Source organism: Arvicola amphibius, chromosome 1, assembly GCF_903992535.2.
Source record: "Arvicola amphibius chromosome 1, mArvAmp1.2, whole genome shotgun sequence".
Taxonomy (NCBI): domain Eukaryota; kingdom Metazoa; phylum Chordata; class Mammalia; order Rodentia; family Cricetidae; genus Arvicola; species Arvicola amphibius.
Window position 1 is genome coordinate 162218361 of NC_052047.1, and position 27119 is coordinate 162245479.

The following is a 27119-nucleotide window of genomic DNA, read 5'->3' on the forward strand; positions in this document are numbered from 1 at the left end:
TCTTTGCACATATATTACTGTGCGTCTCTCTAGACAAGTTGCTTTTTCAGGGAAGGATGAATAACATAGAGATTCACACCGGGCTAAAATGCAGAGAATAAATATTTGTGGAATGCTCAGCAATCAATGGGACTTAAATATTACCAGCCCTCCCCCCAAGGCCCAGGGAACATCATGAAAGAGGGGTAAAAATGTTATAAAGTCCAGAGATCAGGAAAGATTGCTAAAAAAAGTAGTGCCTCCAGGCATGACAGGTCATTGTACTCATTGATTCATGACAGTTGTGGTTAACTACATGAGACCTACATAAGAAAAAGCCAGTCAACATTACAGAATGAATGCAGGAGCACAAATGTCACCTTTGTAAGAGGAGCTATTAGCAGTTGATGCCTGCTGGTGGAAAGGAAGTCAGTTTTCTCCAGAGATAGATTGGCTCCTGATAGATTGACTGTGTCCCCAATGAATGGCTCCACATCCGTGTACATGTGGGCAGCATTAACTGGATTCAGTGAGGCACAATAAATTTAAAAGTACATGGAATTGAGAGGAGGATGTACATGGATGCAGATCTGGGGCGCCATAGGGGAGAGACGTTTTGAATATGATCCTAACACACTGTACATATATATGAAATTTTCAAAGGATAAACATTTATTTTAAAAACAAGTTAAACAAAAATCATGTGAGATTGCCTTTATTAAGCTGCACATTCTAATTCCAACTAGGCATTCTAGAAAACATTTCACAACACTCAGAGGGGATAACCAAAGGAAACAGAACAACTTACTCTGTAGCAATTAGGCATAATTCAAGGGGTCACTGAGGGACAGAACTTAAATCACTACTGGTCCCCCTTACCAAGTAAATATTCTAAACAAGTATCTAACTGGAAAGCACCTGATCATAACAGAGCCACAAGGAGCCTGTACCAAAATCAACCCTTTTCATATGGAGTAGGAATTGGGGTGACATATTAGAAGGCTAGTGATTCTTTCAGATCAAGCTACATGTTTTCTATGTGTGACATTAATACTGATGAATCACTTATATTTAAAAAGTCAGTAGAAGAACGAGTTAAAGGAGAACACCACTGTATTGGTGACTATAGGAGATGTGTCCAATTGCTGAAGGGTTTCTCCTCATCCTGCTGGCTTCTCTATGAGTTCTTCTGAGATATTTTCATTGCGACTGTCTTGAGTTCAGTGTATTCATAAATTCCATGCTCACCCCTACAGAGGAAAGAAAATAGCATAAAAACATAATTGCGCACTGAAAATAATTTGGTACAAGATTTTTTTTTTTGCTTATCTGAGTAGGGACAATGAAAATATTTACTGAATACAGGGTAGTTTATATAGTTTCTAGCTGACCATAAGCTTTATGACCAAACAAATTCTCCAATGGAGAAAAAATTCATAAACATGTCTTTTATTTGAAATAATTATGTGCTCAACTTATTTTCAGAGAAGAAATCCACTGTTTAAATTAGGGTACTTTGCCATATGACTGACTAATTTATAATTCAATGTGATTATATTTTATTGGACTGATGAATAAGGAGAAGAAGTTCACATTGCTTCACTTGAGCCTGCATTCACAATCTGCATTGTCACAGAAGAGGTGAGCAGGTAGAAGATGACCCAGATCCTCCTCCATCTAGGGTTCTGTTCCTCTGAAGCTGTAGTTTTAACAGGAACTTTTTAATCTGGGCCAAAAAACCCCTCATCTTCATAGGTTGGATTTTTGTTTCTTTGTTTCTTTTTGTTTTCTTTAATTTTGTTTTTAGAATATTTGCATTTAATTTTAAGGAGGAAAGAAACTAAATATGGTTTGATGCAGGCTTTTCAGATTTTAGTAGATGTTGGTTTTCTCTGTTATTCAATGTTAACAATACACTTCAAAATTTTCAAGTCAATCTCAAGTGATCAGAAGCTGAGTTGAGTCCATGTGTAGATACCACAGTAACTTATTAGAGTTCTGCCTGAGGACAACTTTGGAAATCATGATTTCTTTCCACCTGATGGATGACTTAATTTATAAGGACCACACTCAGTTGTGATCTCCATTGTTTGGATGAGATCACATTGCATGTATATAGGACTATTCCCAGGATCATGAAACCTATACACACACAGGTTTGCTGGTTTCTGATACTTCTCTACCTACTCTGCTCCAGATTCAGTTTTGTATATAGACAATGTCTTATTCTCCTAAACAATCAATAATGCCGTATATTGGTAGCTTGTGTGGATAATTCAAACTTTTGGAACTAGCTCTTAAAAAACTCAAAATCATGTTTTTCAACATAATTAAATGGCTTGACCTAGCTGTCTAAAGTCCACTAAAATGTAGTGTTTTAATAAGTAGTTCATATCAAAGAGGCAGATAACTTAGTCCATAATTTTGACCAAGTTACTTTCCATTGTATTTAGGGTTACTAGGACACTGGACACTCACAGAATTCTATGTGTATTGTCACACCCAGGCTGACCTGAGCCATCTTCCTCAGAAACACGATATAAATAATTTTAATGCAGACCACAAGAGCATCTACCTCCTTAAATTTCTTCTTAGCTAAGAAAAGCCTACACATTCCTGTCTCTGACTTCTAAGTCTTCTGCATACTAGTCATCCCCTTGGCTCGTCATCAAGTGTTGATTCTGACTAAGCAGATCTGAGTGATCTCTAGTAAGCCTGCACATAGCAGCCTTGCCTCTCATGACAGACCACTCAGTACATAAAACAGTATGAGACTAAGCTATGTCTGCTTCATCCCCGGTGTCAAGAGATGAGCCTTAATGAAGGTTCAGGGAAACCTTTGCTAAGCTGATTTGACAAATACAATCAAAAAAATAAAAATTCATCTGAGTTCACTATTTGGGATTCTTTGGAAACCATGTTTTCAAATTTATTAATTCGGTTTTTATGCCTTTGAAAATAACTCATAACTCTTGAAAGGAGTCATTCTAGGTAATTGTCTCAGTAATTCTCTAGGGACATTTTGCAGCAAATGCTTTATTTAACAGATGTATTATAGTTATTAGGTAGACACAACCAGAAGCAAATCAACTTGTGATAAGGCAACTTCAAGTTATTTAAGAAAGATATTCAAATATCTTGAGTGTTTCAATATTTATTTTCATTCATCTAAGTGTTACCAGTTTACCATGTTTTCCTGCTTTCTGAAAATAGTTTCTATTTGCATATCCCATAGGAAATCCTAAAAACAGGCAACAATTTATTTACCAAGGTGGTGTACTTACCATGCCCTGAATGGGTAGTAGGAGCTAAATTAAGTATAATCCATCTTCTATTGCTTTTTCTGCACTTAGGAAGTACTTCCAACATTTAAAATACTATCTGATGCTAAATATAGGTATAGTTTACCCCCAAAGTAGTGAAAACAGAACAGTTTCCGGGGAGCGGCAATTCTTATCACAAAATATGTATGTATTGTGATATAAAGTTTAGCTTACAGTTCTCTCCCATTTCCAGACATCTTGAATCCACCAAAAGGACACTGGACAGCCATAGCCAAATAGCAGTTCACCCTAAAACAAAGAAGATGTGGCTACTGTAGATAATACTGAACACATCCCATAATTTCTAATCAGGAAATTTAAAAATTCAGAAGTCTCCTTAAGAACTCCTTTGTTTTGGTCAAGTATGATCACTGAAATTAAAAGTGACACTATACTCTAAAATGCAGAAAGCATCTATATATGTTACCTAGAAATAAAAGATACAACTATGAGTATGAATTCGCGTGCATGCATGTGTGCACGTGTGGCGCACATGCACACACTCTTAGTTTGAAACATGGCAGAGGAAAGAACAAATATGCCATAAAAGGAAGTGTCTGAGGCTGGGATTTAATTGTTTTTTAATGGCTTATCTGCATGAAGCTTTGGGGTAATCTTGAAGTTTATACATTTAGCAGCCTAAAAATCAACTGTCTTCAGCAATTATATGTGTCAATCCTTATTTCATTTGTTTTATTCATTGATAAATAGTTTAAACTGAAGTGGTGGCAGGAATTGGGCCCATTTATCAGTCTGGTAATCTGGTAACCAGTTTTTATCAATATTTTGAAGATGTTTCTAACAAACACAGTAGAAAGTGTGTCTATAACTAGAGAGGAGGTCATCGTAGATCAAGGCGATGGGAGAGGGCGATTGGAGCGCAGTTCTGCAGGCTGTGAATAATTATTTTAATACGAGTGCAGAAAGAATAATGTTCTGTATTTTATAGAGCTGCTATTGACCTCTGACAGATGATTGATAAAAATACATGGGACACAGTAAGTCTTTAGCAAATGTTGACTATGAATATATATGAGTTAGTAGCGCTGAATTTGCCAGTACTTTTATCATAGGAACATCTATATTGATCATTGGTTATACTAACTGGATGGGACTTTGATTAATTTCCTTTAAGAGACTTTGGTGGAAATTCCATGATAAGAAAAAAAACAGGCTTTTAATGATGATGGTATATTACAATTTTACAGCAGTTTTAACATGTTTCATTGAGTATAAAAACCTTTGCTCAGAGTAAACCCCAGGGACAGGGTGATTTAGATTTCTGATTTTCAACCACATCCCTCATTTGGTTGTTCAGATATATTTTTCATTCATCTAATTTATGTGCATGAGTGTGTATATATGAATGTGTGTGTGTGTGTGTGTGTGTGTGTGTATACGTGTATGTATGTGTGCGTTTGTTTTTATACATTCATGGGGAAGATACAAGGAGGTCAGAGAAGCGATGAAGGTAAAGTGTTCTTTTTTTCTTCTTTTCACTTCCGCTCCTATCTTTCTAGCCCACCAATTTTGCTAAATTGCCTAGCCAGTGAAGTCCAGGGCACTGTCTCAGAGCACAGTGATAAACTTCCAAGCACAGGCCACCATATCTTGCTTTTCCTTGGAAGCTAGAATGAAACTCGGTTTCTTACTCTTGCACCTCAAGTACATTTCTTGTTGAGCCATCTCTCTAGTCCTATGTTACATGTACTTAAGCTCTCGGTGATACAGGCTTCGCATTTCTTCTCTGAATTTCAGGGGATCAGAAATGTTTCCGTTTGAGGTTTTTTTCAGTTTATGGATTATTCACATTGATTTACTGGTTGAAAACCCATATTTGGAAATACAAAATTTAAAATACCCCAGGATACAAACTGTCTTAATATTATGTTGGAATATTTCACAGCATTTTGAATTTGTCATTTTAGTGTGAAGCTGGCTAAACTCACACTAATACAGACACATGTGGAGAAGGATGTTTTAGAGCGTATAGCGCTCACTCTGCTATTTGTTGTATGCTCTTGATATGTTCCTAAATCTCAGCAAGCTCCCGGTTTTTATCACAGACAAGGTTTGAGATAACAAAGAGTAGATGTTGAGTGAGATAAAATGAGGAGTGGAAGGAATACATTACAATTTCGAGTCAATAATTAGATGATGACTCTTACTTTGATAGGAGGAAAAGGTATTTCAGGTGAATAAGAGGGTCAAGAACTGCCTCCTTGTGTCCCTTAGGATGCTTCTCAGTGTCTAGTTTTCTTTAACTGGACTAAGGGAGAGAACGAAAAAACAGCTTGTGCTGTTTTCAGGATTGAGGGAAGGGAGGCTTGATGAGGAAAAGGTTGCTGAGGAAACAGTTCATTGAAAGGAGATGATGGGCAAAGATTCAGGGTGAGAGGCACAGCCTGAGAATTTATATTAAATTACAAATTTAAATATAAATTACAAAAATCAAAGAACAAACTAAGTCAAAAGCTAGAGAAAGGGCTGGAGAGATGGTTCAGTGTCAACTGTCTTTGCTGCTCTAACAGAGGACTTGAGCTGGGCCCCAGTACCCATATCCTGTGGATTCCACCTAACCGTCTACGACTCCAGTTTCAACAGATCAGATACCCTCTTCTGGTTTCTGCATGCACCAAGCACTCACATGATGCACAGACGTACATGCAAGCAAAATACACATGCACATATATTAATTTAAAAAATAATTAAATAGCACCAAGTCTATGGATGTAGACCTGTGATCCCAGCCTCTCAGAAGCATTTTGCAGAAGGATGAGAATTCCAAGACCAGTGTGGGCCACAGAGTGAGTTCAGGGCTAGATCGAGAAACTGAGCTCTTATCTTGTATTAAAAAGTATAAAACAGACTAGAATAGAGCTCACAAGTAGAGCATATGCTCAGCTAATGTAACACCATCGGTCAACTTCAAATATGGTAAACAATAATAACAGCAATAATGTCTAATGTATATAAGGTACCAATATACATTATCTAATATATTGTTGATTATAATAGAATTTTATTTTCATCTTCCTGTTTATATGGCAGAGTACCAAGTACCCTGGCATTATCTAATAATACATATATTGTATAAATCAAACAGTCAAAAAATGGACAATATTATACATAAGTAACTTGCAAAGTGAAAGACGATAATTTGTTTTTATTTTTATGTATAGGATCTATCTTTCTAGCAGGTCAGATAATTTCTAGGAAAGTTCAAGTCTAGAGGAGGTCAACTCAGCCTGCCCATTTGGCTAATACAGGTAGGGCACAGCTTACTTCAGATGCACTTACCACACTAGCCCGGCCTGCAGAGCAGAAGACACAGTGATGGCCTTATCCAGGTCTTTTGTGAAGACTCCAGCTGCCAGGCCATAGGAAGTATTGTTCGCTCTCTTGATTACATCATCTATAGATTTAAACTTCATTATTTGTTGCACTGGTCCAAATATCTACACAAGAGAGACACAAACACAAACACAGGTTAACACTATACACACTGCATATGCTTTAAATACAGTTCCTATGCCTTCTTAGAAGCCATTCTCCATGAGCTAAGATGTTGCCTCTCTCTTTTATCCTGTGTGCAAGGATAACAACAGATAGTCATTCATGTGAACCGGGAAACATGTTCTGATCGTGTGGGATTTTTGTCTATGGAGCAGACACCAGTCTTTCATGGCAGTGTTTATTTGGTGACATGAGAATATAAGAAGGTTTCATACAAACTGCTGGTTATTCACTATGGAAGAAAAGCATGTCAATGATTGAACACATTTGTCTGGGAAGCATAGCAAAGCTAATACTGTCAATGGGAGGCAGGTGGAGCAGGAAGACAGGGGTTTGTTCAGAGTTGCAGTAACTCAGCTGGCATTGTAAGGGCTCCAGGCTCATATTGTAAAGCAGCCAATGAGATATTCCAGTGAGGACACTATAGGAGCACAATAAGTGTTTCCTTGAATGAAGATTATTTTCTGCTTTATTGTCCTTTGTAGAAATGTTAACCAAAATCCATAAGAGCAATAGGTCTGATCGAGAAGCATTGACCAATAAGTGCAGAAATGCAAATGCAGTTGAGTACTGAATTGATGCAGATGTCCTAAGTGTGTTGCATGGTCCACATACATTTGATTTTTATTTCTTCTTTTTATTTCATTTTCTTGCAAAGCTAAATATTCCCCCTTTCTCTTTATTTGTTCACATTATGGAGGTAAAGAACATAACCTCTCAGATCCTCTGCCATATCAGGGACATGTGTATCGATACATTGAATGTTGAAATTATGAATGAATGCCTTTGGGTCACTGTATCTTCCTATTTTAGTGTAGTACATAACACTTTTATTGTCCAGGGAAGTGCTCTTATCTCTGCATATATTAAAAGCCCTCATACTTGTGAAGTATACTAGCTACCATTTTAATCACAAACTAGTTCCTCTTAATTATATGTTGAATATCTGGGTTCTGTCTTTATTGATGCTACCTAGATTGTGCTCCCCAGAACTCATCCTTACTCATCCTCATAGCCAGTTCACTCTGTCTCTCTTGGTTGACTTTTTTATGTAGATAATATAGATAATTCAGTGGATGCTGTTCTGTGCCTGGAAAATGTAACACAATATGTCCACATTTGTTCCTATTTTTAAAAAGGACAGAGTCATTTTCCATTCCTTTAAGACTGTAAATTAAAAGCTGTTGTGGACTTTGTTCTGGGTTTAATATTAACTTTTTGTAGCCCATTGCACTCCTCACTAATTAGTCTTGATCACAAATTACTTTAAACTTTATCATCAAGCATTTCAGGGGAAAGCTACTCAAGAAGCTGAGATTTTAGGAGAACATACAGATTATGCACAGAAGAACATGACATGCCCAGAAATAGAAACAGGTAGGACCATTACCTCCTCTTTGGCGATACGCATCTCATCGGTAACATTGGAGAACACTGTGGGCTGAACAAAGAAGCCTTTGTTCCCCCAGCGTCCACCACCACACTCCAGTTTGGCTCCTTCTTTCTTGCCACTCTCAATGAGATCAAGTATTTTATCAAGTTGCTCTTTATCAATCTAATTGAAAGAAATCACAAGAAAAAGTGACACTAAAGATAACATATCTCAAATGAAGACTTTCAAGTGCCCAGATATTCATAAGAAATCCAGTGTTTCAGAATAGGTGACAGATACTCATCTAATTCTTTGCTATGCTTTTTTTCTCATGAATTAAGAGGGAAACCTTTATAAATAAAATGTCCATATATAAACTCTAACATGTATTATAAAATAAGTAACACACCTATTATAACTGCTGAAAAACTCAAATACAGTAAGTTGGTAATTATAAAAAAGAAGAAACTCCAAAACTGTAGAAGTTGTTTTTCCTATACAAATATATATGGCTTTTGCCTTCCTCATACATATTTGGTTGTGATACAGTATTAATTCCCAAACTCTGTTTTAAAAGAATTGATGATTAAACCAGCAATGGATGAACTGCTAGGCAAGTACCTTCTCGATGACTCTTCCATAAGCTCTTTCTTGTTACAGATAGAGAAAGATAAGAGAGACAGAGAGAAGCATTGAGATGCCTGGAGTTTCCCCCTAACGCTGGCTGAATTCCCAGCATGCCTATCTGTTCTACTTGCACAGCACTACCTGCCACAAGCAGCTGTGAACTCACAAAGCCCTGTGCTAATAACCTAGAAGATGGGATGGTGTGCTTTCAACTTCTATGAGTTAATGTTTTAAGTCTGTTCTAATGCATTCCCATTGTAAGTTATGAAATATCAAAAAATAGTTTTTGAGTCTATTGATTTCTTTCCTGGTGAAGGAAAACATAGGCCCTCATCAGTATTATATATACAGATACCCATGGCTCCTCTTTTTCTTAGGTCCTCTAAGCACGCACCACTGTGCCGTCAGTATAGCACTTACCTGTCTTCCATTCATCCACTCTCACCGTCTTCTATGTTTTTATTCATATATCTAATGATAAACATATTTCATGCTATGTATACAGACCAATTGATACTTAGAATGAGGAACAGTCATAACAAAAACACTCAAACCATATATTTTTCAGGTCTATGAGAAACACAAATAGAAATCTGAAAAATTACCAATGTGATGAACATCATAACTACTTCTACATAATCTGTGAACAATAACAATGATATTGAACACAATAATTCCTTCACTTGACAGTTACCTTATTTATGTCTTTGAGGTTTCACTACTCCACATTATTTTTGTACTAAAGCTTTTCTATTTGTATACTTGAGCTAAGTAGAAAATAATAAGACATTTTGCAAGCCAATTCTGTCTAGAGAAAGCAGTGACCATGTCCTCTTTGGGTTTTATGACTTTCCCAGGCTCCTTTCTTAGGGTACAACTGGCAGTAACATACTCTAAGTTTTTTTAATTGAATTAAAGTTTTATTAATTAAATAATTCAAGAATGAAGTTTGGTTACAACCCAATGGTAAGGCACTTGGGGAGAGTAAACTCTTTGTTGTGAGGTTTCACTGTTCACTGTTAGCTGCTCAGTAGCATCCGTTCATCTGCTCACTAGTTTGAGTAGATCCCTTTCATTTTAATCTGTCTCCAGATAAGACCAATGACCCCTATTGTGATATCCAGAAGAAGGGGTGAGCTCAGAAGGTCCGAGAGCTTAAACAATCGCCAATGAGCAATAGTTGTGCAAGAGCAAAAGTTTACGTCGGGATGAGAGAGACAAAGACATTCATATTTACAGTTGATGTGATTACAAAGAAGAAACTCAGAGACCCCATAGAATTTTGATAAATAGAAGGAGAAGCTTTTCTGGTCCAGAAACCAGGAACTTCAAAAACATGTACATTATTGTTACATCAAATAAACTGAGGACCCTGAGAGGGCTTAGGAGTGCTTCACTGCTTATAGAATGGCAACTGAATGAAGGATTATGAGGTAAAATTTGCAGATATGTATACATTTCCAGACTAAAAAAATGATATGTAGGAATTAAGAATTTTTTCAATTAAAGAATTCAAGAAATAATATACCATTTTAAAATTTTCCTCCCTTTTTGTGTGTTATATGAGTGTAGTGTGCAGGTGTGTGTGTTTGCATGCATGTATATATAGGTAGGAGCAAATGCATGTACATGTGTGTGCACCTGCATGTTGAAGAAATGTATACAGGTGCATATACATGTATGTACAAGTTTGTGGATGCCAAACTTGTGCCTTCCTCAATGGTTTTCATTTTTTTCTACCGAGGGAAGCTCTCTCACTGAACTCAAAGCTCCAATATAACTGTATAACTGGGCAGCTTTTATATGGGTGTTAGAATCAGAACTCTGGTCTTCTGGGCTGTGTGACAAATTTTTTATGTGTTGATCCATCTCATCAGCCCTTCTTTCTATGCTTAAATCCAGCTATGGCTCCTAGATGTTTCTAGATAGAAAGTAAAAAAATGGCCAAGACAAAACAAATTTATCTTTGATGTTTGAAGTTAGTTTCATTAAATCACCAGATCAAAATAATATCGGCTACCAATGATCATAAAAAAGAAGTTACTCTCACTTAACCAAAATTATACCTAAAGAGATTAGTTTTACATCCAAAACACTTGCCTTTCTAATGTTTACTTACCTGAGGACCTTGATTTATTCCTGCATTCAGAGGATTTCCAAGAACGTACTTCTTAGCCCGCTCAACACTTCTTTTCACAAACTCATCATAAATTGACTCCTCAACAAAAAGCCTGGATGCTGCTACACAAATCTGACCCTGGTGGCAGAACACTCCTTGGTGTGCAAACTCAACAGCACTGTCCACTGCAAAGGCAACATTCACAGGAAAGAAAGAACGTTTTCTAAAGGACACACACACACACATTTTTTCAAATGCAATACGGTGATAGGAAAAATGATGAATCATCTAATGAGACATAGATTCAACACATTACATTGCATGGAAGCCAGGAAACAATAAACCTCTTGATCCTTTATTTACAATGGAAATAATAACAAGGGAACTCTGACAAGATGGTGCATGTTATGACTTCTGAAGAACATACATTTGATTAGAAGATAAAATATCATTGTAAATAATTTTACAACTACTTCCATTTTATAATTCTTTAGTCAATTATATTTCTTTTAGGTGTTAGTTTTTAATTAACTAATATAAGAAAAATTAATTATCTATAACCTTTAGTAATTTCAAACATTACTGAACATTTTTCTCAATAAAAAAAGTCTTTCTGAAAGTGACATTCAAACAACTAAAACTCAATATATCAGAACATTCACACTCTCAGCCTTACTCCAGCAAAAATACTTCTAAATATTTAACTAAAGCCTTAATCACACAACTAAACTTGTAGTTTAGATGCTCCAATGTGCCTAGAGTTTTATATTAGAATATCTTTAATTTAATATTAAATGGAAAGAGAGAGAGAAATGACTTCACAGGTTGAATTTTCTTCAGGCCCTCTCAAGATGATGGTCCAGAGTGAAAGCAGAGGAAAAAGAGGAATTTGCTGGCAACCAGGACAGGATATTTTTGGTTCCAAATGTCTCAAGTATCTTGTGTCCTTGATACAATTACAGGTATGGAATTATCAAAAGCACATCATATATTCTAGATGTAGCCCATTTATATTACCACAGATTGACACTGGGAAGTAGCAATCTGTGTCAACCCAGGACAAAATCTTCTCTGTGTTTATCAGCTGTGTGCTATAGGAACAGTTTGAAAGCTTTGCAGAATCACCACAGACTCTAGTTAATTCCTTTGTACTTTGAATTTTTAACTCCAGGTGAGTTGATATCGTTGGACATCAGGAGGAAGAAGGTGAGATGCTATCAAGAGACTTGTACTCACAGTCAGCATCTGCAAACACAATGCAAGGACTCTTTCCCCCCAGCTCCAGGGTGACCCTCTTCAGATTGCTTTTCCCTGCAGCTTCTTTGATTAATTTGCCAACCTGAAATCAAGCATCGCAGAGGAGGAGACTTAGTTTGTTTTCGTGTGGATAGGATGTTTTAATACTTTTCATTTGTAGGACATTTACACAACCATTTAATTTTATTTGGATGAGATAAAAATATTCATGGGCAGATGTGAGAGCTGACTTCATGTGTCAACAGATAAAAGATTATTTTCATTTTTGTCAGAAAGTCCTCTCTAGATTTGATCAGAAATACCCCCAAGCACCTCATGTATTGATTTTTCATCATTTTAGTGACATTCAGAGAATTCTGTCCAGTCAAAATACTATTCTGTCCATCATCTAAATCTCAACCCTCTTCCTCTTTTTTTTATACCCTCCCAGCCTGGACTGCCTCCAGGTTGGTCCCTTACTTGGGATCAGCTCTTGGCACAGATCCTCTTTGAGCCTTGTTCTAATGAGAAGAAAAAATGATTCTTTTCTCCTGGTCTCACAATGTTCATAAAGATGTTTCTGAGTCAACCTCAAATGATGTCATGTCTATCTGTGTAACTCTCATAAATACCCAGTCACCACCTAATTCCCCACTTGTTGATCACAGCGTCCTCACTCATTATTACCCTCGCTTCCTCCTCGTCCTCCTCCTCCTCGTCATCCTCCTCCTCCTCCTCCTCACCCTCCTCCTCCTCCTCCTCCTCCTCGTCCTCCTCTTTGTCCTCCTCCTCCTCCTCCTATTCTCCCCCCTCTCTCTCTCCCTCTCTCTCTCCCTCTCTCTCTCTCTCTCTCTTTCTCTCTCTCCCTTCCTCTATCTCCCCAACCACTCTTTCCCTTATCCAAAACATGTTGCTTTTCACAAAAAAGAAACTGGCTCTAAGCTCTCTGTTCCTACCACCCTTAGCTAGAACCCCGCCATTCTCATTTGTTCTTTAATTCTAGTGGCTTCTTTAAAGAAAAATATATTTGTTTTGTTTTATTTTATTTTGCCTGTGGATTTTGTCCTGTAAAGTATATTATCTATGATTATTTTTGTTTTGACTTTTGCATCCTGTTTTGATTATTATTTATTCTCCATGATATATATTTAGAACACAATAAGCTAAGATGGTCTATTTTCTCTCTTCGAGGCAACCATTCTATTTTGTTTCTTTTATTGACTGGCTTTCTATTTCACCAGAAAAATAAGGTAATTGTTTAAATCTCGGTGTGTATATCCAGATGGCTAACAAGAAGTAGGCTTGGATTTTAGCCTAAAATTTCACTTTTTTTCCACAGAACAAGTAGCAAAGTGCTACCAATTTCCTAAAGAGATCTTCAATAAGACAAAACAGAACTCTTAAGGTCGTGGTGGAAAAATGTGTTCATGATATAGTTGCATTGCCATGTAGAGAAAATGTAGCCAGTGTCTGACACCTCTACACAATGACTGTGTGTTACTTTGTGGTTGAAGATATATTTTAAATGAATGTAATAAAAGTTTCAGTAGAATGGGTCTCGTTGTTGTTATCACCATGAAAGACACTGTCTCTGCCGCTTACATATTTTCCAGTAGCTTTAAAGAAACAAGCACAATGAGTTTGAGTAAGACCAATGCTGTTTTTGTTCACTCTGGTGTCCTAAAGCATGTTGTTAACATGTCATTATTCAGTATTAATTCACAAGCAGTTGTACATCTTTTTGTGGCTTTCTGTGAAAACACAGAATAAGTGTTTTCAAGACTAACCAGGTAAGTGTGAGAGACTAGCAGCTATGAGGCAAGGACATACATGCCCATGATTACATCTTTGATAAAAAGAACACAGATAGGAAGGCCTTTAGTTCATGATTCCCTCAGACTTAAAGATGTTAGAATCCAGGCATTACAGAATCAATGGGAGTCATGATAGAGGAGATTATGCCCATATTCATGCCAAAGTCTGGGCAAATGTAAAAGACTAATCAGAAGATGAGAGGGCACATTGACACATCTCCTAAATTAATCTGAGAAAGTTAGTGGGAGGAGGAAGGAGAAGCTGAAGATGCTTCACAATCATTTTCCTGAGTGCTCAGCCGGGTGCTAAATACCTTTTTCTACCAGCTCAGACATTTTACTGTGTGGAACTGAATAAACTAGGAATTACAGTCCCTGTGCTTCTCAAATAAAGAATCTCAAATTGGGAAAGGATTCTTCTGTTTTTCTGAAGCCCTCTTATTTGAAGCCAGATGTTCCCTAGTAGCCTAATTTCACTGTTTCCTTTTCAGAAGGTAAATGGGCATTGGGATAGCATTACAGGAGTAGCAAAATGGCACCAAGTTGAGGATTAGTTAAGACAATCACACAACAAAGCTGCTCCCGGGTTGAAGGAACATCAGGCTCTGGCAGAGGCAAACTGGAGAAGTGAGCCTAGGATCTGGGCTCAGATGTGCTCATCGCATCCCTAGTGCAGAGGATGTGGAATTCTAGGCTTCCTTTCGTCTGCCTGTTCTACCTTGCTATGAACCTACTACCTACTGGCATCACCATCGCTAAAGCTATCAGTATGTCTTAAGTATCCTCGCATATTTTTTCCAAAGGAAATCATGACTGTGTGGTTGATTTAACCTATCTCAATCAGAGATTTGCACTATACACTATTTTTCTATTGTCTATGACAAACAAATATACACACATATGAAAGATGAAGAAAATCAAAATTCAAAGTCTTATTTCAATTCTCTGTGCAGTTTAGCTATGTCGCTAACTGCAATTATAAGAACATTGACTTATTCTCAATCCCTACATAAAATGAGCTTTCTCAAAACCTGGAACACGTTCCATGTTCACATAAGTTTCCTTCCCTTGATCCTTTAATAGAACTTTGCAAGTGTCCAGTCGTCTTCTCTATTCTACCAGTTTCTTGTGTTGCCAGTAAGGTCTTGTTGGGAGCCATGCAGCCTAGTCTCAGATCAGCATATGGCTATCTGTCTATCAGGTTGCCTCAGGGCAAAACACGTGTGGGAACAAACTTGTACTTACTTGTCAAGGACCAGGAGTCCATGGGACAGCATAGGAATTTGCAAAATTCCTGCGGCTTGCATGCTTTTTTCCCTCTCGTTATATTGCTGCTTCTCTAGATGGTTTTTAGTTTGACTTTTCCAGTCACGCATGCAATAGCTGTAATTTCCCCCTGGAAATTCCCTTCTTTCTAGAATATTTTCCCCTAAAGCTTGCCTAAGAGGGGGCTGCTTCTCAAACCCCATATCTGATTACCAACTACAACTCCTGATCCTGAGAGCTTTTCTGACCCAATGGATACATAGGAGAAAACAACACTTGGAACATTAGCAATGGCTCAAAGTTCTGGAAAGGAGAGCAGGGCACACATGGTGCACAGAATAGGAAAAGAGCCTCGGGAATACACATAGTGTCACTGTTGAGAGTATCTTCCCTGGACACCAAGCATAGAATCGTTGGTAGGATCTGGCATGCTCTGAGAGTAAAAACTACTATGCAAACTATGTGATGGGCAGATCCATCTTTACCATACACTGGAGCTTATATTGGTGGAAGAAGCATGGTATAATGAGATGGGAAAGGAGTGTTTTATCAATGTCTGCCTTTTACACTGATATTGAGACATGGAACCCGCTTGTAGAAAAGGGAACAGTATGAAAACATAGCTTGCAGGCGTGAGAGAACTGTCTGAGTTTGATTATTGTTGTCCTTAATGCATTGTACCCACGTGTATACTTTTTAACTTTGTAACCACAATTAGCTGCCAGCAGGCATGAGTGCTGCTAGAACCAGATGTGTCTGACTTGATATTTAGCTAAGCCTGCAAAAAGGCTGAACTCTATGTCTAGAAGAAGGGTATTTAGGGAGTACGAGGGTGTATTTGAGGAAGCATAAAGAGGAACATTGGGGACGTCCATAACGATCATAATGTATTTCTTAAATTGTGGTGTATTTCTTAAGGTCAAAAATAGAAGCGGATAATAAAGCTGTTCATGTAACTCCTATGAAAAATGCTGTTTAAGTATAAATAAAGATGTCCTGAGCTATTCGGGCCACTTGAGTGCAGTCCACTTGGTGGTCAGAAGTTTTTGTTTTTGTTGTTGTTGTTGTTTCTGACACCCCTTCCCTGCCTCAGGACCTGAACTCAAGCACCTAGCAAGGTCTATTCAAGTTCACCTTTCCCACCCATGCCAAGACATCATGCAGTATCTTTTTTGTCAATAGATAATAACATTCTAACCTGGCAGGGTGATGCCAGCATGGCTTTGCTAGAAACAGCTCAATATCCATATCTTCTTTTGTTTGTAATAGAAACTCCCTCGACCACCAGAATTCTGTTTCACAATTCTTTTTCCACTGCCCACTCTCCCCTTACTGAGTCTTGTTATGGTTGTGGCTGGTTCTCATTCTTCAACCTTTATCTACCCAGGGCATAGTGAGGCACACAGAAAACCAAGGCTCTCCAGGCAGGAACATGGAAGAATGTGTCACCCTCTTAGGGTGTGCTAGGTCAACAGTGTTCCACATAGGAGCAAGAGGTGAGATTCTACTGTTTATTTTTCTTAATCTAGAAGCAGTAGTTACATTGACTCATACAAATCACTGTGGCCTAACTTGTATTTCCTACCATACACTTAACTAATCATCTGACTGCCTCAAAGGCTATATTTCTCCTAAGAGACAGTAATAGTTACACTACAAATATTTTACTGTAATCTTTCAGATTCATAACAGCATTTTCTTACTTTTCAAAATTTATCCACTTGTGCTTGATAAACATATCTGGAGTCTAGAATAAAGAGCAAATCATCAAAGCAACTTTTCTAAAGAGAGTGTAGACTGCAAGACAGCTAAAGAGAATGTGCTTCTGCTTCTGAACGTGGAGATATTCAGAAAATGGCTCTACCTCTGTTGATCCGGTGAAGGATATTTTGTCGATGTCCATGTGTGAGGAGATGGCTGCCCCTGCAGTTGGTCCATAACCAGGAACAATGTTCACCACGCCAGGAGGAAATCCTGCCTGCAAGTTAAGAAGCAAGCAGTTAATAAACAGGAACTCATAAAAGACCTGAGTGGGAAACTGGTGCTATTTCTTTATGCTCACCATGGGGGTGCTTCTCTCAAGAAAATGTACCGAAGTGTATCTGTCCTTTATTCATTACTGTTTTTATTTTTTTATCCATATGAAAATATCTTTAAAAATGGTAATCCCTTAGGACACTATTTTTTATGGGCAAATCTGTTGCCATTGGTGTTTTAATTGCTTCTCATTGGCTATGATAAAACATTGACCAAAACAGTCTTGGGAAGAAAGGAATTCATCTGGTTTATAGTTTATGTCTATTGTTGAGAGAAGCCAAGGTAGGAACCTGGATCCAGGAACTAAAGCACAGACCATGGAGAAATTATATACATGGCTTTATTTTCTCTCACTGGCTCAGCTATCTCTCTTAAGCAGCTACGCCAACCTGCCTAGGGATAGCACTGTCCACAGTGGGCTGGGTCGCCGGGCGGTGGTGGCGCACGCCTTTAATCCCAGCACTCGGGAGGCAGAGGCAGGCGGATCTCTGAGTTCGAGGCCAGCCTGGTCTACAAGAGCTAGTTCCAGGACAGGCTCTAGAAACTGCAGGGAAACCCTGTCTCAAAAAAACAAAAACAAAAACAAAAAAAAAAAAACCACAGTGGGCTGGGTCTTACTACATCAATCAGTCATCAAGGGAAAACCCCAAAGACAAATCGGAGGAAGACTATTTCTCAGATGAGGTAACCCCTTCCTAGGTTTGTCAAGTTGACAACAAAATTGTGACAACTGATCACTCCAATGTTTGACTGCATCGAATTTTATAAAAAAAAAAAAACCTGAAATAAGATATCAGAGTGTATGTTAAATTACCTACAGGAAGACAGATTTTATAGTTACCACCATCAAAAGTAGAAACATATTGAAACAGTAAGCATATTGGCAGAGAAGCCTCCAACATTTAAAGATATTAAAACTAAAATAACTTCAAAGAAGTTTACAGAAGCAACCAGGCAAGTTATATGTTAGATAATAAAAATAAAGCTCAGTATTTCACCATTTGAAAAAAAGGCTACATTTCCTGATTAACTTACATTTATGAGATTTGAACAATGTAAGTGACCCGTTACAGGGTGACTGGCTACGAGCCTCTGTCATTATTTAGATAGACACACATCTTTGCTGACTGACAAATGCTGCAGCCTGTAGTTCTGCTGCTTTCATCTGCACAACTGGACAGCATCAGCGTGTGATCAGCGAAGCTCATGGTGATGAGAATGAGGTTGTAGGTGAACGGGGGACCCTGAATTCGCCTGCACGTTTAGACTCTGGAGACTTACCTCTTTTACTAAAGATGCCATATGAAGAGCAGTGAGAGGGGTTTGCTCTGCTGGTTTCACGATCACTGTGTTCCCACAGGCAAGGGCAGGGGCTAACTTCCCAGTGAATACGAACAAGGGACCATTCCACTAGAAAGCAAAATTGAACAATGGACTCTTTGTATCACTTGAAACTACATTTGTTATTGATACTTGCCACCTTGATATTAGTTGACTAATATTCTGGAAGTCGTGTATAATTTTAGTATATTTTATCTAAGTTTGCAAAAGAAACTACGAAATGATTAAAGATGCTTATAAAAAACTATGTAGGAGAAGGGAACAGAAAAGAGCAACCAAATGCAATCATGTCCCGTTATTCTGAACTCTTATTTTACAGGAAAAATGCTACTTCATGGCTTCACATATAGTTAAGCATGTTGTAATTTACTTCTGTTTTAAAAGTGTGAAATCCTCTTCTTCTTTCTTCCTGAGAAGCACTAATGGTATTTTATCCAATATAATAATTCAGAAAAATCCACATCCAGGAGATTTTGTGTGTATGTGTGCTTAAGGAGTGATCCCAATGACGGAAACATTTTGAATGTGTTCTCCATACCAGTGAGCTAGGCTCAGTCCAGGACAAACAAAATTGTTAAAGGCAAAGAGGTGTCAAATTCCCATCCCAGTGGTGAGTGTTTGAGTTCAGATCATCCCAGCAAACTTGCTGGCCAGCAGAAGAAATAAGATATGTGACAGCTTCTTATCTATTTAAGGCATTCGCCACCTGGGAGTCCTGAAAACAGTCCATGTTACTTTAGATAGATGTCTTATGGATTAATCAAGAAATTCGGGGTTATGGCATAGCACACATCTCTGTATCATGTGTGAAGTCCAGTGTTAAATCCCCAGAAAAAAAAAAACAGGACAAAAGAGGAAGTTAAAGTTTATACTTTTCTCATAGTCCTAGCTGGTAGAGTGATGTAGACGTGTTTGAGTATTTTTTAAGCCTTTGAAGTACTGAACAGTTCCATGACTACATTGGTGTGTTCAGTCTTACTAAAAGAGAGTGACTGTTCTTCCATAGCCTTTGGGATACTTCATTGTGTTTTAATTTAGCCATTTAAACTATTTCAGCTGTATGTGGACAGAGTCCTGTGTTAGAAATCTGGTTACATCCAGAACAGAATTTTTGAAAGAAGAATTCGGACTACCCAACCTGCTACCTAAAGGTAAATACAGGCCACATACTTTCCCAATTGTTATGGAGATTATTTCTTCAACTGTAATAAAAAAAAAACATTTTTCAGGATTTAAACAATGTTGCTTCAGTTACTACCCACAGTGGGAAATCTCATGGAGGGGACAGAAGTGCTGGGAGCTGTGTCCAATAGAAATGTTCAAACACCGATGAGCTGTGATAAAGCTTTGTCATACAGTTACAAAGCACAGCTCATGAAACCAGAGCAAAGCACAATTTCCTGAAAAAAAAATGCAATAAATTCTTAAGGCTTATTTGTCAATATTGAAACATCCTCAAAGGGTAAACTATTATATTCTGGACAAGACAGCTCATATCCGAGAAGCAGTTATAGGAATGAGTGCTTCAGGCAGTCATGCTTGTTGAATTTACTTCACACATAACCATCACATAAGCTTCACTTGTGTGGGAATGGGCTTCAGATCAAATGGAATTACAGCTTTCTTCCCCTATCAGAGTCATGAAGTAAGACTTACAGGGATAATTTGGCCACACACCCCAATAGGCTCACGTCTTGTATAAGTGAAAATATCTCCATCTGAAAAACAGAGCAAACACACCATCCAATAAAGGCAAATGTGTAATCCACTCAGGGCAGGGTCATGTACAAAGTAACACTATAGTACATTGTATTTGTCCATAGACTCTGCTTCAGTTACTGCCTCCAGGTTTCTTTCCTGTATTTAGTGTGGAAATACAAATGAAAGAGATCATTTGTTCACAAGTTGCTTTTGTTCATAGTGTTTTATCAGAGCAAATATACACTATGATGTGGTCTCATTTGGAGTTTTGCTGTTGTATGTTTTGTCCTGGCTTCCACAGGATCCTACTGCTAGCACACAACCACTTTCCCTGTCCAGATCTACAGGTATTTTGAACAGCTTCCTCTATGTTTCCCAAGATAAGAGTAAGAACTACAAAATAGCCTGGTTCATACATAGTGCCCCTGTTGTCTCATTATCTTCTTATATCTTATAAGAGGTATGAGAAGCCAATATACCTTATACTGTATCTTCCAGTTAGAGTGGAAGTGCACATCAGAGGAAAAATGTGAAGTGGATTATTTGTGTTCCTGAAGGCATTGTAGATAGAGATGTGACACTGCCTCCAGCCATTCCCAAACTGATTCTTTTCTCACATAAAATATTTGCCGGTTGTCTGTTCTGCTTCTTGCATACCTCACTAAGCAATACACCACACTTCCATGCAAAGATTCTTAATCCTGCTGGTAATCAAGGTTTCATCTTGCTTTGATGCTTTTGGAACACATTAGTATAAATTGGGTTGTTGATCAGCACAGCTTACTCATTCTGGACATGCAAAGACTTAGGTAATAGTATTACAGAAGAAGTACAAAGGTCATTATGGGAATGACACTCATTAAATAATTTCTGTGACCATTTTGAAAACTTGGGACCCTAAGACACCTCACTCAAATTAGTAGGCGAGCCTATGAGAATGTTCTTACTTGAATTCTGTCTATACTGTCCACAACCTTTACTCTTAACAGAACATCCAGCCACCAGAAATTTTTTGGGTCAACGTGAAAAGTAAAGTAATTATTTACCTAGTTGATGGGCACATTTGTTAGGGAGAATTTGGAGGTATTCAGTTCTGCAGTAACTGCCTCCACTTCTGCCATTATGCAGGTAGTTTCCCAAATGTACTTACCACTTGGAATTGTTTGGCCATGGATTTTGTCAGCCCAGCCTGCACAGTACTTTAATATTTTTATGCTGACTTCCAAATCCATCGTGTATGCATGAGGAAATACTTTCCCAGCATTCATTGATTCCATTGTCTGAAAAATAGGTAGTAATATCAAAGTCTAAACATTCAACAATAGAAATTACATCAAGAATATGCAGTCAATGATTGTAGTAATTATATACTAGAATTTTAGAAATATAAGGATTCTTAAATCTAATGTTCCTTTGAAAACAACTTAAGAAAGAATTAAATGTCTTCTTTGTGGTCACATAACAAGATCCTGATGCGAGAGGTAGTGACATTCTGATTGCCTGATCCCACTAATCTTTCTGTCCGATTCTAAATACCCCTGGCTAAGTGTGTCTAAGAGCTGGTTATATAAGTACTCAGCTGCGAAAATGATTCTTAGTCTCCACATCCTATCAGAGTTCCAACAAGCTTGCACTTGTCGTCTGACTGTAGCAACAATTCAGGGTCTGAACTATGCACAATGTCAGCGTCGCCATCCTATTCCTGTCATGTATAAACGGTCTGCTCGCACAATTGTCATACCCACACCTGTGTGTTCACACAATTGCAACACCTCCACAGCAGAGAATTTAACAACAAACCCCTTGTTTGGGAAATATTGTCATAAGTATTTCATTAATCCCTCCTCTCACAGCTCAATGACCACCATGGAAGAGAAGGCAGAGAAAGTATAAGAGCCAGAGAAGATGGAGGATATCAGGAGGACGAGGCCCTATAAACAGCTAAAATCTCTAAACGGGGTGCACATGATCTCAGAGATTGAAGTATCAAGCATGGGGCCTGCATAGATCTGTATCACATCCTCTGCAGATATATTAAAGCTTTTAGCTTCTCATTTTATGGGATCCCCTGACTGTGAGAAGAAGTGTGTCTCTGATTCTTTATGCCTGTTCTTGGGGCTCCTTTCCTTCTGTCTGTCTGCTGTGTTCAACTTCAATGTGATGGGTTTTACTTTACCTAACTATCCTTTATTTTGTCATGTTTGGTTGTTATCTCCTAGAAGCCTGTTCTTTTCTAATGAGAGACTGCAAGCAGTTGATCTACATGGTGGGGGACAAGAAACTGGGAGCAACAGAGGGAGGGGAAATAAAATCAGGATATATTGTATGAGGAAAGAATCTATGTTTATAAAAGGAAAAAAAAAGATTATGATGTTCCACATTTTCTTATCTTAGCGGTATCTTCTTCTAACCCTTTTATGCAGACTTTAAAGGATGCTTTGATATCATAGAATCTACTGGGTGTCACCTGGCAAGATGCACAGGTTTGATATTGTCCACTATCTTAAATTTGTCACATTATTCCTATTCTTCCATCCCTATGGCTCTCAAGCTGACAGAGGAAGTTAAGACATTTCACTCACAATTAAGACAAATGAAAAGAACTAAACTTTGGGAAATGCCAATTACTTTCAATAGAATATTTCATCTACTACAGAGCTTTGAAATCTACTTTGGCATGTTTTGAACAATGCAGAATCCTAAAAGAATACGTGATTTTTAATAATTGATGAATTGCTAATATTTTAATAAAATTAAAGCTTGAATTTTGGTGTTACCTAAGATTCTAAAACTAATAATATTTAATCTGAATTGTACCCTGTGTAATACTTTGTTTTCAGTTGACTTTACTAAAATTCAAAGCTGGAAGGACTAGAAACTATACCCTCCACCCTTATTCTATACTGACTTACCTAACTATTGACATTAAAAAATATAGGCCCTGAGTGCATAAAAAGATTTAATGAGCATAGCAAAGCTGGGTTCTGGGTTCTGAGAAGCTCTAGAAAAAAAGGCAGGAGCAAGTTTGTCAGTCTGGCTCTAAACCAAACTGACCATCCAGTTGGAACATTGAACGCTCCCAGGAGCTTCCCCACTGTCTCCCTTTGGTGTTGGTTAATACTCACAGTCAGCAGTAGACGGTCTCTTTCCATTAAGTCAGCCAGCTTGTTCAGCAGACGCCCCCTCTCTGAAGCATCCATGGTGCGCCATGTGGAGCCAATCTGAAAAGCCTGTCGCGCAGCCTTCACAGCTTTGTCCACATCTGCCTGGAAGTCACAGAGCATTCAGTACAACTCCCTTGCTTGGATCACAAAAATTGATGGACAGCTTAGATTGCAAAGCATGGCCTCTGATCAAACTATGGTCCGATACCCAGTGTGTGTGTTCCAAGGGCTCCTTGGCTCAGCTGGGCCCCTGCTGTTGTCCAGGCTACTGGGTGCTGGCCCACATACATACTCACCTCTCTGAACAGCTCTTTTCTGTTCTAGACCCATTCTGGCCTTTGATCTTGCAGTTGAGCTTTGCAGCTTCTCTATTCCACCTGACACCTGATCTTTCTATGAGAGAGGCAGTTGTCACTAAGCACAGAACAGATCAGTGCTCACTGGCAAGGCTGCTGGGATAGTCACCAGTTTTCCCATCTGTGCCTTCAGAAGAAGGTAAACCTCACTGATTTCCCTAATCAAAGTCCTCAGCCTGCCTGACAAAGTTTCTACTGAACTCAGATAGAGAGTTCTTTTCCTGATGGAAATAACACAAGTATCAGAGCAAAATGTCCCATAGAAGCTAAATGTTCAAGGCCTCAATGTTAAAGCATTGATAATATGACTTTTTGTTACCTTATATGTACAGAATCATAGTCTTCTTCTTTAGTGTCATTTTATTGTCAAGGAGAAGGCATAATTAGCTGACAGATGTTGTATAATATTAGTTAAAGATGTGTTCCAATTGTTTATGCTGTATAATATTTGTTTAATTATACAAAGATGTGCTGCATTCTTCTATGTTGCATTTGTTTAACTCTGTGAAGCTGTGTTACTTTGCCTGTCTAAAAACACCTGCAGAAGAAAGGATAGGCAGGGCTTGCAGGCAGACAATAAATAGGAGGAGAAATCTCAGGGGAAAGATCAAGGAATGAGAAAAGGAGCAGAGGAGGATGCAAGGGTCCAGCCACCCAGCTACACAGAAAGCCAAGGAGTAAGAAGTTAAGAAAGGCCTATGGGATAAAGATAGAAGCTCAGAGGCAAAACTAGAACTGAGATAATTTAAGTTAAGGAAAACTGGCTAGAAACAAGCTGAGTTAAGGCCAGAAAGAATAAGTCTCTGTATATTTATTTGGGAACTGTGTGGTGGGCCCCCCAAAGAACCAAAGAGCCAAGAGCCATAGAAGTATTAAATTTTTTGGTAATTTTTTTTATTAATTAAAAATTTCCACCTCCCCCCATCCTCCCATTTCCCTCCTACTCCCCTCAATCCCCCTCCCCCTTGCTCTCCAGTCCTAAGAGAAGTCAGGGTGTCCTGCCCTGTGGAAAGTCCAAGGCCCTCCCCACTCCATCCAGGTCTAGGAAGGTATGCATCCAAAGAGATTAGGCTCCCAAAAAGCCAGTACATGCAGTAGAATCCAAATCTGGTGTCACTATCATTGGCTTCTCAGTCCGCCCTCATTGTCAGCCACATTCAGAGAGTCTGATTTGATCACATGCTCGTTCAGTCCCATTCCAGCTGGCCTTGGTGAGCTCCCATTAGATTAGTCCCACTGTCTCCGTGGATGGACGCACCCCTCGCGGTCCTGATTTCCTTGCTCATGTTCTCCCTCCTTCTGCTCTTCATCTGGGCCTTGGGAGTTCAGTCCAGTGCTCCAATGTGGGTCTCTTTCTCTATCTCTGTACATCACCAGATGAAGGTTCTTTATCAATGGTTTCTCAATCACTCCCCCCCATTTCAGCCACATTCAGAGAGAAGGGAAAGACTGGAGAGAGCTTGGGTGAGTGGGAGGGTGGAGATGGGGGAAGAGCAGATATAGAAGCAGGGAAGAATTTATCTACATTAAGGGAGTTATTTTAGGGTTGCCAAGACACTTGGCTCTAGAGGGGATCCCAGGTGTCCACGGGGATGTCCCCAGCTAGGTCCTTGGGCAGCAGAGTAGAGGGTGCCTGAATTGGCCTTGTCCCACTAACGCACTGATGATTATATTGAATATCACCATAGAATCTTTGTCCGGTGATGAATGGAGATAGAGACAAAGTCCCTCATCAGAGCAACATACTGAGCTCCCAATGTCCAATTGAAGAGCAGAAGGAGGGAGAAGATGAGCAAGGAAGTCTGGACTGCGAGGGGTTGGTCTACCCACTGAGACAGTGTGCCTGTTCTAATGGGAGCTCACCAAATCCAGCTGGACCGGGACTGAATGAGCATGCGACCAAACAGGTATTAAAAAATTAAAAACTACAGACAGGCACCTTCAATATATCATTATTATTAAATATTATTAAAACTCCATGCCCCATACTAAATGCTAATGCTAACCCTTAAGAAAAGAGACAAATTTTAAAAATTAATACTTCATTATGCTACAGTAGCCTCAGAACATCAACATTTTGAACCCCACCTCCCTAGTCTAGATTCCCAGGTAACATTAGAAATGCTAACATCAGATCTATAGCCTGTGGGTTTTTTATTGTTTCTTAGTCTCTTGATATTTTTTTTTAAGTTCTAGTATATTACGGATATTTATTCTCTACCAGATTATATGAGGCAATTTCTTATGCCAAGGACAACAGAACTTTACCCAACTGCCTGAGCAGTCACATTTTCATGTCTTTCACTGAACTTGCAGTGGGCTGTGAGCTCAGAACGGAGAGAAACAAAGATTTCTGGTGTGAATTGACCCTGCGGGTGTTGGAAAACTTACCTTGTCCCCTTCTTCCACATGACAGATGATCTCCTCAGTTGCAGGGTTAAAGACAGGAAATTTCTTGCCACTCACTGAGTTATGCCATTCATTGTTGATGAAGATCTGAGGAGATGCAGCAAAGGCAGACAAAAAGCTTCTAAATACATGGTAGGTTGAAGGGTTTCATAAACTAGAGTTGAGGTATTAAGTGTTGCCCAGATATTATAGGGCTTTCCCTGTCTAAGAAATGTTTGCATGTGTGTCATTTAACACCTAAAAAACATAGAGGTTAGACAACTGGGAATTTAGGTGTGTTTTTACTAGGACATAGTATCTAGGAGAGCCACCCCTAGATCCATGAAAGAGGTTGGAAATTTCAGTGTTTGCGCCCTGAACTCGGGTTTTATTAAGAAACTTTTAATGTGCATTTGACTCCATTACTTCCTCTGTATAAAAGAAATCTTAGCCTTGTAATAGGGCCATAGTGAGAAAGCTAACAGAAGCATTGTGGCTTATTCCATGTGCACAAAAATATTATTAGCTAATGACATGTTTTTGAGTTTGGAAGGTATTATCCCTTGTTAACTTAAATTCTCTAAATATTGTGCATTTTTATTTACACATATGTGTTTCCTAGTGTGAGTTTCATATGCATGCAGGTGCAGGAGGACAGAGGGCCTTGACTGCTTTGGAATTGGAAAGTGGTTAAGGTGTGTAAAATAAGAAAGTAGAAATAAGACCTCAAATCCCAGGAAACAAAATCCTTCAGCCCTGAGATCCTTGGTGAACCCTCAGAACTTCTCTCTGGTGAAGTCTCTGTCGGGAAGGACATGACTGTGCAAGACAGACTGACAGAAAATTAGGAGAAAATGACAGGAGAATGACATGGTGGGAA

General features: G+C 38.5%; 1 protein-coding gene across 1 annotated transcript in view; it reads right to left on the bottom strand.

Moving 5' to 3' along the window:
- Positions 1-678: 678 nt before the first annotated feature.
- LOC119808373 (aldehyde dehydrogenase, cytosolic 1-like) overlaps positions 679-27119 on the bottom strand; it is a 30070-nt gene continuing 3629 nt past the window's right edge. The window contains exons 2-13 of the mRNA XM_038320854.1: positions 26243-26347; positions 23457-23597; positions 21482-21611; positions 20287-20348; positions 18571-18699; positions 17117-17230; positions 12173-12275; positions 10937-11121; positions 8209-8373; positions 6603-6760; positions 3477-3551; positions 679-1229 (exon numbers count right to left, since the gene is read on the bottom strand). Of these exons, the coding sequence (XP_038176782.1) occupies positions 1157-1229; positions 3477-3551; positions 6603-6760; positions 8209-8373; positions 10937-11121; positions 12173-12275; positions 17117-17230; positions 18571-18699; positions 20287-20348; positions 21482-21611; positions 23457-23597; positions 26243-26347 (1440 nt within the window). The 3' untranslated portion in view covers positions 679-1156. The remainder of the gene's footprint in view (positions 1230-3476; positions 3552-6602; positions 6761-8208; positions 8374-10936; positions 11122-12172; positions 12276-17116; positions 17231-18570; positions 18700-20286; positions 20349-21481; positions 21612-23456; positions 23598-26242; positions 26348-27119) is intronic.